Raw genomic sequence first — 13415 nt, 5'->3', positions numbered from 1 at the left:
AATATTGCTCTAGTGGTATTAAATAGATTTAAAGCAAGTTCTAGAGTGAAATAAGCTACAAGTACATCACTCAAATTGGCTCAAACCTCACTAGGTAAATAAAAGTTATCATACCATTTCATCAATCAAGAATCCATCACTAGTATCAACCTCTTGCAATCCTAGAGTTCATTCATGCAATAAAGTCTTTAAACAAGATAATCAAATTCAACATCCCTTTTCAAATCCCTTAAAATGATACAAGGAAATGTCAAAAGAAGGAAGTACCATTTATTCCTAAAACAAAGACTAACAAACTCAAAGAAATGGTAACTATCACGCGCCTAAAGTGCAAAACTATAACTATGCAAAAATAAAAAACTACTAATGTAACTCAAAATTTATTGATGCAAGAAAATTCTAATGAAACCGAAACTTGTCCTAACATATAAGAAAAACTACTAAAATCTAAAATTTATTCATTTGCAAGGAAACAAAAGATAAAGTAAAACTCCCCTCTAGCTCGAGTAGATAGCATCAACATGTTCCATTTCCTCCACCACCAAGCCCTTCACTTCTTCATGAAACCTTTTAAGCCTTTGTCCATTCACTTTAAAAACCCGGCCAGTAGACATATCCTGGATCTCAACCACTCCATAAAAGAATACATTAGTAACACAATAAGGTCCTTCCCATCTAGATCTCAACTTACCTTTGATCAATTTGAGACGAGATCGATATAGAAGTACTTTGTCACCAATTTGGAAATCTTTCACCTCAATTTGTTTGTCATGAAATCTCTTGGTCTTTTCTTTATAAATCCGTGAGTTCTCAAAGGCTTCCAATCTAATCTCTTCAAGTTCTTGCAGTTGCAACTTTCTTTCTTCTCCAACCGTGTCACTATCAAGGTTGCATGCTTTAACCGCCCAATACGCCCTATGTTCAATCTCCACAGGCAAATGACATGCTTTTCCATACACAATCCTGTAAGGGGACATTCCAATAGGGGTTTTGAAAGCTGTCCTATATGCCCAAAGTGCATCTTCAAGTCTTTTGCTCCAATCTTTCCTATCCGGTCTCACAGTCTTTTCAAGAATTGATTTCACCTCCTTGTTAGACACTTCTGCTTGCCCATTTGTTTGAGGATGATAGGATGTAGAAACTTTGTGTGTAACCCCATACTTATGTAGCAAAGCCTTCATGTGTCTGTTACAAAAATGAGACCCTTGATCACTTATGATCGCCCTGGGTATTCCAAACCTGCAAAATATGTGAGACCTGACAAAACTAACAACAACAGAAGAGTCATCAGTCCGAGTGGGAATGGCCTCCACCCATTTGGAAACATAATCAACTGCCAATAAAATGTAAACAAAACCAAAAGAGGCAGGAAATGGACCCATAAAGTCAATACCCCAAACATCAAAAATCTCACAAAATAAAATGAATTGTTGAGACATTTCATTTCTAAGTCCTATGTTCCCAGTTCGTTGACACCTATCACATGATCTATAAAAAGCATAGGCATCACGAAAAAGAGTAGGCCAATACAAACCACATTCTAATACTTTCCTAGCAGTTCTTTGTGGTCCAAAATGTCCTCCACACTCAAAAGAATGACAAAAAGTAAGTACAGACCGAAACTCAGAGTCAGGTATGCATCTCCTAATGATCTGATCACTACAAAACTTCCACAAATAAGGATCATCCCAAACATAAAATTTTGAATCACTTTTTAATTTATCTTTTTGAGCTTTTGAAAATTGTTTGGGATAAACATGTGCAACTAAGAAATTCACTAGATCAGCATACCATGGAGACTCACCCTGCAGCTGTAGAAGCTGCTCATCCCTGAAATCATCATCAATGGCCGAATGGTCTAAGTCTCCTTCAATCCTGCTCAAATGATCTGCAACCAAGTTCTCCTTCCCGCTCCTATCACGTATCTCTACGTCGAATTCTTGAAGCAGAAGCATCCATCTGATTAATCTAGGCTTTGCATCAGGCTTCTTGAGGAGATACTTCAAAGCTGCATGATCAGAAAAAATAATCACATGAGAACAAAGAAGATATGATCTGAACTTATCTAAAGTAAAAACAATAGAAAGAAGCTCTTTTTCTGTTGTTGTGTAGTTTGCTTGAGCTGAGTCCAAAGTCTTGGAAGCATAGCAAATAACATGGGGTGCTCCATCCACTCTCTGTGCTAGTACAGCTCCCACTGCATAATCTGAAGCATCACACATCAACTCAAAAGGTAAGGACCAGTCTGGGGGTCTGATAATAGGTGCTGAAGTAAGAGCCTCCTTCAATCTGTCAAAACCCTCTCTGCACCTCTAATCGAAATCAAACAAAACATCCTTCTGAAGTAGCTGAGACAATGGTAGAGCAATCTTACTGAAGTCTCTAATAAATCTCCTGTAGAATCCTGCATGACCAAGAAAAGCTCGAACCTCCCGCACGCATGCAGGGTAAGATAAAGAAGATATAGCGCTAACTTTAGCAGGATCTACTTCAATGCCTTTCCTAGAGACTATATGACCTAAAACAATGCCATGCTCTACCATAAAGTGACACTTTTCAAAATTTAAAACCAAATCCGTATCAATACATCTACTCAAAACTCGAGACAAGTTTTCCAAACATGCATCAAAAGAAGAGCCATAAACAGAAAAATCATCCATGAATACTTCCATGCAATGCTCTAATAAATCACCAAAAATACTCACCATGCATCGCTGAAAAGTACCTGGAGCGTTGCACAATCCAAATGGCATCCTACGATATGCGAATGTCCCAAAAGGACAAGTGAAGGTCGTCTTCTCCTGGTCCTCTGGGTCGATACAAATCTGAAAATAACCAGTGTACCCATCAAGAAAATAATAATGTGACTTACCTGCCAGCCTCTCCAACATCTGATCAATAAAAGGTAGTGGATAATGATTCTTCCTGCTTGCTTGGTTCAGTTTCCTGTAGTCCACACATACTCTCCAGGAATTCTTCACTCTCGTGGGCACCAGTTCATTCTCTTCATTAGCTACCACTGTCACCCCTGACTTCTTCGGAACCACATGGATAGGACTGACCCATTTGCTGTCATAAATCGGATAAATAATGCCTGCCTGTAAGAGTCTAGTCACCTCCTTCTTTACCACATCCAAGATCAAAGGGTTCAGTCATCTTTGTGGCTGTCTCACTGGCTTCACATCCTCCTCCAAATAGATCCTATGCATACAAATGGAAGGACTGATCCCAGGAATGCCCGCCAAAGTCCATCCAATGGCCTTCCTATGCTGTCTCAGAATCTCTAATAATCTCTCCTCCTGATCTGGTTCCAAATTCTGAGCTATGATGACAGGTAGCTGCTGATTTTCTCCCAAATATGCATATTTCAGATGTTGGGGCAATGGTTTCAACTCCTCTTGTGTCTGCTCCATAATAGGTGATCCTAGGGGTAATGCTGCTGAGCAATCCCTACACATACCTCTTCCTCTCTGAGCGATCCTAGGGGTAATGCTTCTCCTAAGCAATCCCCTACGCATTCACTTGAACTACCACTTTCTTCCACCTCTAAAATCTCCTCCAACAAAGAAACAATCTCATTCTCTTGACCAAAATCAGAAACCTCCAAATCTGAATCAATATCTGACAAGAAATCCATGCCATCCAACTCTTCCGATATATCCATGCTAAGTATAGAATGATCCTCTCTAGGATGCTTCATAGCCTCAAAAATGCTGAAACGAACCACTGTGTCTCCTATCTCCATAGAAAGAGTTCCTGCATGTACATCTATCTTTGTTCTAGCAGTCTTCAAGAATGGACGTCCCAGAATAAGCGGAGCCCTGTTTGCAAGCACATCACCCTCCATATCTAAGATGTAAAAATCTGCAAGAAAAATTAACTCCCTCACTTTTACCAATACATCCTCAATCACTCCTGCTGGGTGTGCTTGACTACGGTTGGCCAACTGAATCACTACACCTGTAGGCTGCAAAGGTCCAATTCTTAATGACTGAAAAACTGATTTAGGCATCACATTAATAGAAGCTCCAAGATCTAACATCGCATCCTCAAAGATACAATCTCCTATCACACAAGGCACGGTGAAAACTCCTGGATCTTCACACTTCTGAGGAACTGACTGAAGTAATGCTGAAACATTCTTTCCCATACTTATCAATTCATTTCCCTTCAATTTCTTTTTGTGCACACAAAGATCCTTGAGGAATTTGGCATATTTTGGAATTTGCTTAATCATGGTAAGCAAAGGAACGTTCACTTCAACCTTGCTGAACAATTTCACCAATTCTTGATATTCTTTAGCCTTTTCTTCCTCCAACTCTTTCCTTGGTTGTACACTTCTTTGAGGGAAAGGTAATGGAATAGAATGCTCAACTCCTTGCTGGTTTAGATTTCTGTCCAGATTCTGTCCAGAATTTTCCAGATTCTGTGCTGAATTTGGAGATGAATTTGAAGCTGCTGGTGGAGTAAATTCTAAGCCAAAATCTACTCCATCAGTTTGATCAGAATCTGAAACTTCTGGTTGATTGAAATGTTGCTGATCAAATCCAGTAATCCAATTCTATCCAGAATTTGGCTGCTCTGAATTTGCTGGAAAATTCTGGAAATTTTTTGAATTCGAAACTGCAAATGGCCTGGAAATATTCTGCTGTGCTCCTGCTGGAAAATTAGGATTTGGGTCTGAAATTGTTTTACCACTTCGCAGAGTTAATGCACTCACATTTCCCTTAGGATTTGGAGTGGGTTGTGAAGGTAATTATCCAGATCCTTGATTTTGCATTTGATTGATGTTGCTAGCAAGTTGCCCAATCTGTCTTTCAATGTTTTGCAGCGTTGTATCAGTTCTTTGCTGGTGTTGCTGCTGTTGCATCATTTGCTGCATCAAATCTTCAATTTTCGAGTTGCTAAAGTTGTGCTGAGTTGCATTGATCTAGGACTTGTAGAAGATGGAAGTGCAAGCTGAAATTGATGCTGATTCGCACTGCTTGGCTGCTGGAAATTCTGCACAGGTTGCTGAATTTGCTGGAAATGGTTTTGCTAATTCTGTGCATTCTGAAATTGTGGCTGAAATGCAACATTCGAATGCTGAAAATTCTGGAATGGTTGAAATTGCTGATTTTGGTTAGAATGAACTGCTGGATGGTTCTGGAAATAATGTTGATTCTGCTGATGCTGAAATGATGGCTGGCCAATCTGATTTTGTGTTGGCTGCTGATAAAATGTGTTCCCATACCTCAAATTAGGATGATCCCTCCATCCCGGATTATAAGTTGAAGAGTTGGGATCATACTTGTGTTGCTGAAATTGAGGTCTTGAAATGGCTACAACAGATTCATCTTGATATAAATTAGGACAATGATCGGAAGAATGATCTTGGCTTGAACAAATTCCACACAACTTCATCATTGATAAAGGAAAATTTGAAACATGACTCGAATTTTGCAACGCCATTTGCTTCACTAGAGAGGTCAATTATTGCAAATTGTTTCTGATTTCTTGTTGCTCATTCGAAACCAAATGAGTTTCATTAACCACTCTAGTCCCAAGAGCTCTACTCCCAAATTGCTGTGAATTTTCTGCCATATTTGAAATTAACTCTCTTGCTTGATTTGGAGTCTTATTCACCAAGGCTCCTCCAGCTGCTGCATCTATCATGCTCCTATCCATAGGAAGTAGACCCTCATAGAAATATTGAACAAGAAGCTGATCACTAATCTGATGTTGTGGACAACTCGAACACAGCTTCTTGAATCTCTCCCAATAATCATAAAGAGTATCTCCCACTACTTGCTGAATACCACAAATGCTCTTCCTGATAGTTGCAGTCCTAGAAGATGGGAAAAATTTCTCCAAAAATGCTTTCTTCATATCAATCCAACTAGTAATGTATCCAGCTGGAAGGCAATATAACCAGTCCTTTGCTGCTCCTGTCCAAGAGAATGGAAAGGCCCTCAACTTAATGTCTTCTTCTGAAATCCCCTGTGGCTTCATAGTGGAACAAACCACATGGAATTCATGTAGATGGCGGTTGGGATCCTCTCCTGATAACCCTTGAAATTTGGGAAGCAGATGAATAAGTCCTGATCTAAGTTCAAAATCTCCTGCCAAGTCTGGATAAGTGATGCATGAGTACTTATAAGCCACATCTGGTGCTGCAAGCTCTTCCATAGTTCGATCCCCTTCTGTTATCTGATTATCCATCTCTGAAATTCTACTCTCACAAGTTGCTGCTGACCTAGCTTGTCTCCTTAAAGCCCAAAAGGTTCTCTCAATCTCCGGGTCAAGTTCAAGCAATGTTGCAAAGGAAGACCTAGTCATGCAAGCCAATAAACAATCAAAATTCAGTAGATATTCAATAAAATCAGAAAAATCAGCAAACTAAAGCTGAGAAAATTATTCACAATCCAAAACAAACAAACAATTCTAGCAAAGTTTAAAGTCCCCGGCAACGACGCCAAAATTTGGTAAGCTCTCTAAATAGATGTCACAAATAAACTCCCAAATTAATATTATGATCGAAAACCCACAACTACACAAAGAAATGTTTTAGTATAAGGCCCGAGTCGAATTTCCGAGGATTATGCTAGAACGTGCTTGTTTCGGATTAAGAACACACTTTTTGGGTTTTCTAGATATAAAAATGGGGGTTTGGTATTGAAACTGAAATATTAGACCAAGAAATAAATTGCAAGCTCTACAACTATCCTACTGCAGAATTAATTCTAAGAACCAAAAGAAACAAAACTTCAACCTTTGCTGCACTGATCTATAAAACTGCAAAAATGCAAAACTGCAGAAATAAATTTGAACTAAATGACACTCGACCCATTGCAATTATTGAACTATAAATTCTGAATTCATCTTAATCACTAATAACTAATCTTAAGCCAACAACAATCAACTAGAAACTAAATATGCTTAGCCACAAACATAGAAAACAGAATCGCAGCAAATATTTCTGCACAAACAGGATAAAACAGCACACAAAAACAGAACTAAGCATCTCAAATTCATGTAGAAAATGAAACTACAACTAAATCCAAACTATAAACTATCAGATTTAGAAACAAATCTGCAGGAATAAGAAAACCTAAGCTAGAAACAAACTGCAACGAAAATCTAACATCCCTACACCCAAATCTCGGACCAAATTCGTCTTCTCCTTGCCGTCACACAAGGATATGCAGAGAACACTCCAACAGAGATCAGTCTGGAGTCCTCAAGCTTCAAGTCAACCTCAGATTCCTTGTACCAGCTCACAAATACTCAACGAAGTCAGTTTCTGAAATTGTTCTCTGCTGCGTTTTCTGGAAATGGCGTCGCGAGCTGACGAAGAAAGCTGGGAACGTTGAAATGCTGTCGGAAATGGTTCAGAATCACTGAAGGACCACCACCAATGATCCCGTGAAGGAATGGAAACCCAGACCAGAAGAACACCACTGGTCTGAGCTGGAAATCACGCCCCACAGCTACAGTACTTCGCCTGCAAAAACGCTCGCTGGAGAGGTGCTGAAGGTCGAAAACTAGTTGCTGGAAGCTGAGGAACTCCACGCCGATGAGGACAAGGTTGCTCGAAGATTTGGAAGAAGGAAGGGAGCTGCGACCGCGCCATCAAGAAACTGGCACGATGAACAGTAGCGCGAGCTCACTGTTCACCGTGCCAAACTCTGATTTTATACCTAGGGTTTTTTTCAATTGAGACCTAAGTTCATGTCCAGCTCATGTGTAACTCGAGTCTGAGTTCACTTGGTCAATTAGGGTTTTGGGCTCCATTTGGTTGAATGAACCATGCCTCCACTTGAATCATGAACCCATTAGTACCCTACAAGACCAAATTCACATAATGAGAAATAAATCATGCATAAGATGGAAAATCATCATAAAGCTCATAAAAATCTTGTTTGGGGAAATATGATCAAAATTGGAATTAAACATATGCAAATATATAAAGAACACCAAATATTAACCCAAAAGTAATGTATCAATTCATAACCTATCACTGCCCTCTTGGTCTTTATCCTCTCCCACCACATACAAGCATCTCCTGACAGGCAGAAAGAGGCGCACTTGACCTTCTCGACTTCTGGCCAATCATGAAGCTCCATTGTGCTCTCTAGTGTTTTAAACCAAGCCTGGGCATCCTAGGGCTCAGTCGTGCCTGAGAAGCTCTCTGGTTTAAATTTCATCCACTGTATGAGGTAAGCTTCTTGTCTCTGAGGTACTGTGACGACTCTCTAGGCAGCTGGTGGAACCTCAGTTACCACTGGAGTCTCCGCAGTGACAGCTGGGGGAGGGGGAGGAACTGATTGCTGATTTGCCATCAGATTGGCAATTACTTGCTGCTGCTCTGCTACTTGTTTCTAGAGTTGAGCAACAACTTCAGAGAGATTGGGCTCAGTTGCTCTGGGCACTTCGTTCTCCTGAGTGTAGGACCGTTTAGATTCGATACACTACAACAAAAACTGCAAATGACAACGGATATTATCCGTTGTCGTAGGGTGAAAAAACCGTTGTAACTGAGGGTGTTGTAGAATGTATGGCCCTACGACAACGGTTTTGAATCCGTTGTCTTTGTAGACATTTGACAACGATTTTTATCCGTTGTTGTATATATGCTCAAAATTTGGCTATGAAGGATACGACAACGTTTTAAAACCGTTGTGGTAGATAATTTCAACAACAAAAATAAACCGTTGTGGTAGACTTTTTTTACAACAGATATAAACTGTTATGGTAGATAATATTTGACACGTTTTGTTTTTTTTACAATAGTTTTAATATATTTTACAACGGATAAAACCGTTGTCTTTTATCACTTTTTACAAAAAAAAAAATTGTTGTGGTTTACCTTGTTTTTACAACATTTTTAACTGTTGTCTTTACAACATTTTTAACTGTTGTCTTTAATATTCATTAATACCAAACAACCAATCTTATTTTACTATAAGCAAACCACCAATACAAAACTAAATATTTACTACATTAAATCCAAAATAAACATCCATATATAATTCATCTTGTAGCCACATATACAAAAATATACAAAATGAGTTGTTACTCATCAAAATACACATGTTTTTCATGACTGTTCTCCATATACATTAAATCACATGTTTTCCATTTGCTGTTCTCCATATGACTTTTAATTTACAAATTAGCAAGGCAAGCTACATCCTAACAAAGCTCACTTCTTGCATCAAAAAAACTCAAGCCTCACGTATTGCCCGACCTACAAGAGAATAATTTAACAAAATTTATCAAATTCCAGAATTCCAAAAGGAGAATGTAATTAACCAGTCTGTAGTGCATAGAAGGTAAAAACAAACCAAATGAAGGAAACAAAAAGAGGTGTTTATTAGAGAATAACAGTACATGGAATCTACTAGGAGCAGTGATACCTAGCTTAGCATAGTTTACTAAATAATTAGCACTACATGCAGCTAACATTATTTAAGTGAACTATGATCCAAGATCAATAGAATCCATGCAAAGTGCATTACATCCATTAACATCTTGAAACAAAATATTCATGTAATTTTCTGTGCCATTTTCCAGACTGCATTACCTTTGAGAATTTGGTATGCACAATATGCTTTTCCATTTTGCAAGTAACAAGTTGCTAGGAGCTGCAAATTGATCTGCAATAAATAGACCCATGACAAAAGCCGCATAAGTGAAAGTAAAAAAACATGGGTTCAAAATCTTCCAATTAAAACTTGAACAAAAAGAATTGGATCATCATGATGAGTTATGGTAGGGTGAATTGTTTGTAGAGCTAAAACAATTCCACAAATTCCTCAAAATAGAAATCACATACGCACAGCTTTAATTATTACATAGGACACTTAAAAGAACCAAAGTGTCAATCAAATAAGTGTAGATTAAGAGCTATAACATTCACTACATTCTAGCTGGAAAAATAGATTTTTCATTCCATTTCATCAATACAAAAAGAAAATCTAACAAATTTAGCTGCAATGCACAAGCAATTCATGGGTAATTTGCACTGCTCATCCAAGCAAAAGTATATAGAGCAAACTATTAAGAAATCAAACTGCAATATATAGATGTTTTGTATATCAATATACTATGGATCATACACAAAATGCCTTTACAAGCTCTTCATTTCATTATTCTCAAGCAATCACTAACAGGCATATAGATTAAATGAGTGATGAGAAAACTTACCACATATACTGGAAGTGTTTGTGGATCCACAAATCTGAACTTATCAACCTTGTTTTCTTTTTTCATCTTTTTGAAGATAAACCTTCCATTTAAGCAAAAAAATGTTAGTATGTTAATACAAATAAAATGAAAAAAATGAGAGATACGAAAACTTACCACATGTAAGCAACCAGACAATTAGCAGATATTGACTCCAACTCATAAAAAGGTGTGATATCTTCAATGTTCACTAGCAGTTCGTACTCATGGTCAAAGAAATCATGATAAAAAATAATTGATATAGTTTTTTCAGGGCTGTCCAAAACACGCATAGAGTAACAGTACAATAAATGTAATGACCGTGGCACATTTGATGGCAAGACAGAATTACTTCTTTTTGCAATACTTTTCTTCCTTTGAGGCTTCTACAAATTGCAAATATAAAAATGTTAGTGGAAAGTTCTATCACTTATGTTCAGCATCTTTCTGAACAACCCTTTAATTGGGTTTCAATTACCATCAATGTTCTTGTTCACGCATGTAACCTCAATGTACAGATTACATGGGTGTGCTAGATCTTATATATCTTGTATTACTAAATTTTATCCAACAAATACGTACAACCTTCAATCAAAATCTAAGAAGGTTTGGTTGGAAAAATCCAGCTAAACAACTATGCCAAGCAAATGAGAAAAAAAACCAGAAAACATACACTGACCAAATCAGAAGCTGAAAATTTGTGGTTGCTGAAACAAGTCCTCAAAAATTCCCAATGAAGAATTAAATTTGTACTCACGGTGTGGTGGCCGAATGAGTCAGAAATTTACCTCATTTTTCATCACTACCCAACGTGTAGGCCAAGCAACATGCGTCCCTATAGCAAAAATCCTAGAACAATCACGACCAACATCAAGGTCGAGCTGCATCATCAAGCGCCACAAGACCTCGCCTTTACTGAGTGGCTTGTTTACCTTGCTGATCACATCATTGATCATTTCTTTCATGATTCTCGTGTTCTTCTTGAATTCGTCAGAAGATGCCAGACCTGCAGATAATCATTTTTGTCAGGATAATCATGGGATATGAAGGCTAGATCTAATTGCTGCTCTAATTAAGATTGAATATAAAGTACCCAATAACATCTCCTGAAGCTCTAACTCGGATTCCGGACTCCAATCAGCACCCGGCGAATCCATCAACTCGTATGGGGTTTCAAGATTGTACGTAATCTCTAATTGTAATGGGAGAAGTCAGGACCTTCCTGTTGCTGCTGTTCTTCTAATTTCCTGGATTCAGAGGCATAAAAATAGCAACTGTAACAGTGATTTAATATGAACAAGCAGCATAGATAGCCATAAGATTCGAAAAGAACTGGTAAGAAGAGTATCATACCTTCGCTTTCGGTGTCAAAGATTGTATATTAACTTCTCCATTAAAGAAATCTGATTAAAGATTGACAAAATGTGAAAAAGAAAACATGAAAATTGTAAAAGAGAACAGAGGATGAAATGGTGCTAACAAAGGTTACATGGTCTGGCAACAATCCGACATTCTTCATGAGGATGAAATGGTGGAAGGCCCCTTCAGGGTCCCCATTTTGTGCTCTTCCTTCAATCACAGTATGGCAAGAGACCACATTGAGGAAAGGCAATCCTCTCAGAACCCTTTCTCCTTCTTCAAGATGACCACTTCTCATGTACATGTGAGCTAGAGAGCTCCCAACACACATGTCCTGCTCAAACCCATTGATAACCACGAAGGCATGGATTTGGCGACCAGAACCTGCATCCTTCAATCCAGCGCAGCATCACAAGGTGCTCCCCAAACCAAACTCATCGGGACGCAGGCCCTCCCTCCTCGACCTCAAGAAGCACTCGAGTCCCTCCTCGTCGAGCTCGAAGTGAGCCAGCCCGGCAATCATGGCGTTCCAGGTGGCGAGGTTCCTCTCTGGCATTTCATCGAACAGCTTACGAGCAGCATTGATGTCCCCGTTGTGGATGAGGCCGCCGATGAGGATGTTGAAGGACATCACGTTTCGACATGCCATTACGTCAAACACGGCGCGGGCGGCGGGGACCCGGCCAAGTTTGAGGTACATGTGGAAAAGGTGGTTTCCAGTGAAGCGGTGGAAAGAGGCAGCGCCGACGATGGCTATGATTGTGTGGAGCTGACGGCCTAAGCGGAGGGAGCGCGGCGAAGGGAGTAGGCAGTAGGCGTTCAGGAGGTGAGAGAAGAGGTTGGGGTCGGACCATAGCTGGGGTCAGATCGGCCATCTTTCGGAGCACGATGAGAGGAAAACGATGGAGGCTGGGAGAGGGGGAGATGGTCGTGGCTGTGGGAATGGGAATGCGACAAAAAATGCGGAGGCGGAAGGGATTTGAGAGATATCGAGAAGTTTCTATTACAAAAAGACGATTGGAGCTATGGACAGTGTTGAGGTCATGGAGGAAGAAGGGAGGGAGGGAGCGGAGGCCGGAGCCGCCTCCCACCAGTTTGTTGATTCCATCGCGACGAAGGAGAAAGTAAAGTGGCTAGGTTCGTGAGCGCGAAGGGAAAAACACGGCGCCGAAAACAAAACAGCGAGGGAAAGGAAAACAACGAGCGGGAAAATGACCAAATTTACTAAAAACGCGGATAAAGACAACGGTTTATAAAACCGTTGTAAAAAGTGTTGTCGTTTTAAAAAAAAACGCTCAATGATAACATTTTTGCCAAAATCGTTGTCTTTTATATTTAATAGGGAGTTCAAAGACAACGGTTTTGGCAAAAACCGTTGTCTTTGAGCAAATATGCAACGCTTTCTCTTAAAACCGTTGTCGTAGGGGTGTTGTTGTTTGCAGTTTTTGTTGTAGTGATAGAGGGGGGGTGAATATCGATTCGAAAAATAAGAGTTTAAACGCAGCGGAAAAGTAAAATAGACACAATGGTTTTACTTCGTTCGGAGCCTGTGACGACCCCTACTCGAAGGCCCATGGTCCTTGACCACTTTTGTTGGGCAATCACTAGCAATTCGGAATAATGATTACAAAAGAACTGTACAGGGAATGCTAATGAAAACTGAAAAACAAATACCGACACAAAGGGAAAAGAGCGGAGCATAGTGTCGGAGCTTTGTTGGCGTCGCACTGAACGTCGAGCAGCAAGACCAGCAGTAGAAGAGTTCTCAGCTTGATTGATTTGATTGATCTGAAACTCCTGTCTGGGACTTCTTTTATATGCTGTTCAGGGCGCCTGGATCCCTTCCGGGC

General features: G+C 39.6%; 1 protein-coding gene and 1 long non-coding RNA gene across 2 annotated transcripts; both read right to left on the bottom strand.

The window, feature by feature from the left end:
- Positions 1 to 497: 497 nt before the first annotated feature.
- On the bottom strand, positions 498 to 4882 carry LOC121986661. Its single transcript, XM_042540614.1, has 9 exons — positions 4806 to 4882; positions 4625 to 4697; positions 3461 to 4537; positions 3174 to 3404; positions 2873 to 3122; positions 2726 to 2809; positions 2430 to 2536; positions 1792 to 2312; positions 498 to 1239 (listed from the first exon to the last, which is right to left on the bottom strand). The coding sequence occupies exons 1-9, from the start codon at positions 4880 to 4882 to the stop codon at positions 498 to 500; spliced, it is 3162 nt and encodes a 1053-aa protein (XP_042396548.1).
- A 6118-nt stretch (positions 4883 to 11000) lies between these two features.
- Positions 11001 to 11977, bottom strand: LOC121987436. The gene is made up of 4 exons (XR_006113589.1): positions 11687 to 11977; positions 11560 to 11609; positions 11300 to 11480; positions 11001 to 11212 (listed from the first exon to the last, which is right to left on the bottom strand). It is a non-coding gene; the product is annotated as an uncharacterized LOC121987436 (long non-coding RNA).
- Between the last annotated feature and the right edge of the window lie 1438 nt (positions 11978 to 13415).

The sequence above is a fragment of the Zingiber officinale genome, chromosome 5B (genome assembly GCF_018446385.1).
Source record: "Zingiber officinale cultivar Zhangliang chromosome 5B, Zo_v1.1, whole genome shotgun sequence".
Classification (NCBI taxonomy): Eukaryota; Viridiplantae; Streptophyta; class Magnoliopsida; order Zingiberales; family Zingiberaceae; genus Zingiber; species Zingiber officinale.
This window is presented reverse-complemented; position numbering and strand designations above follow the sequence as displayed.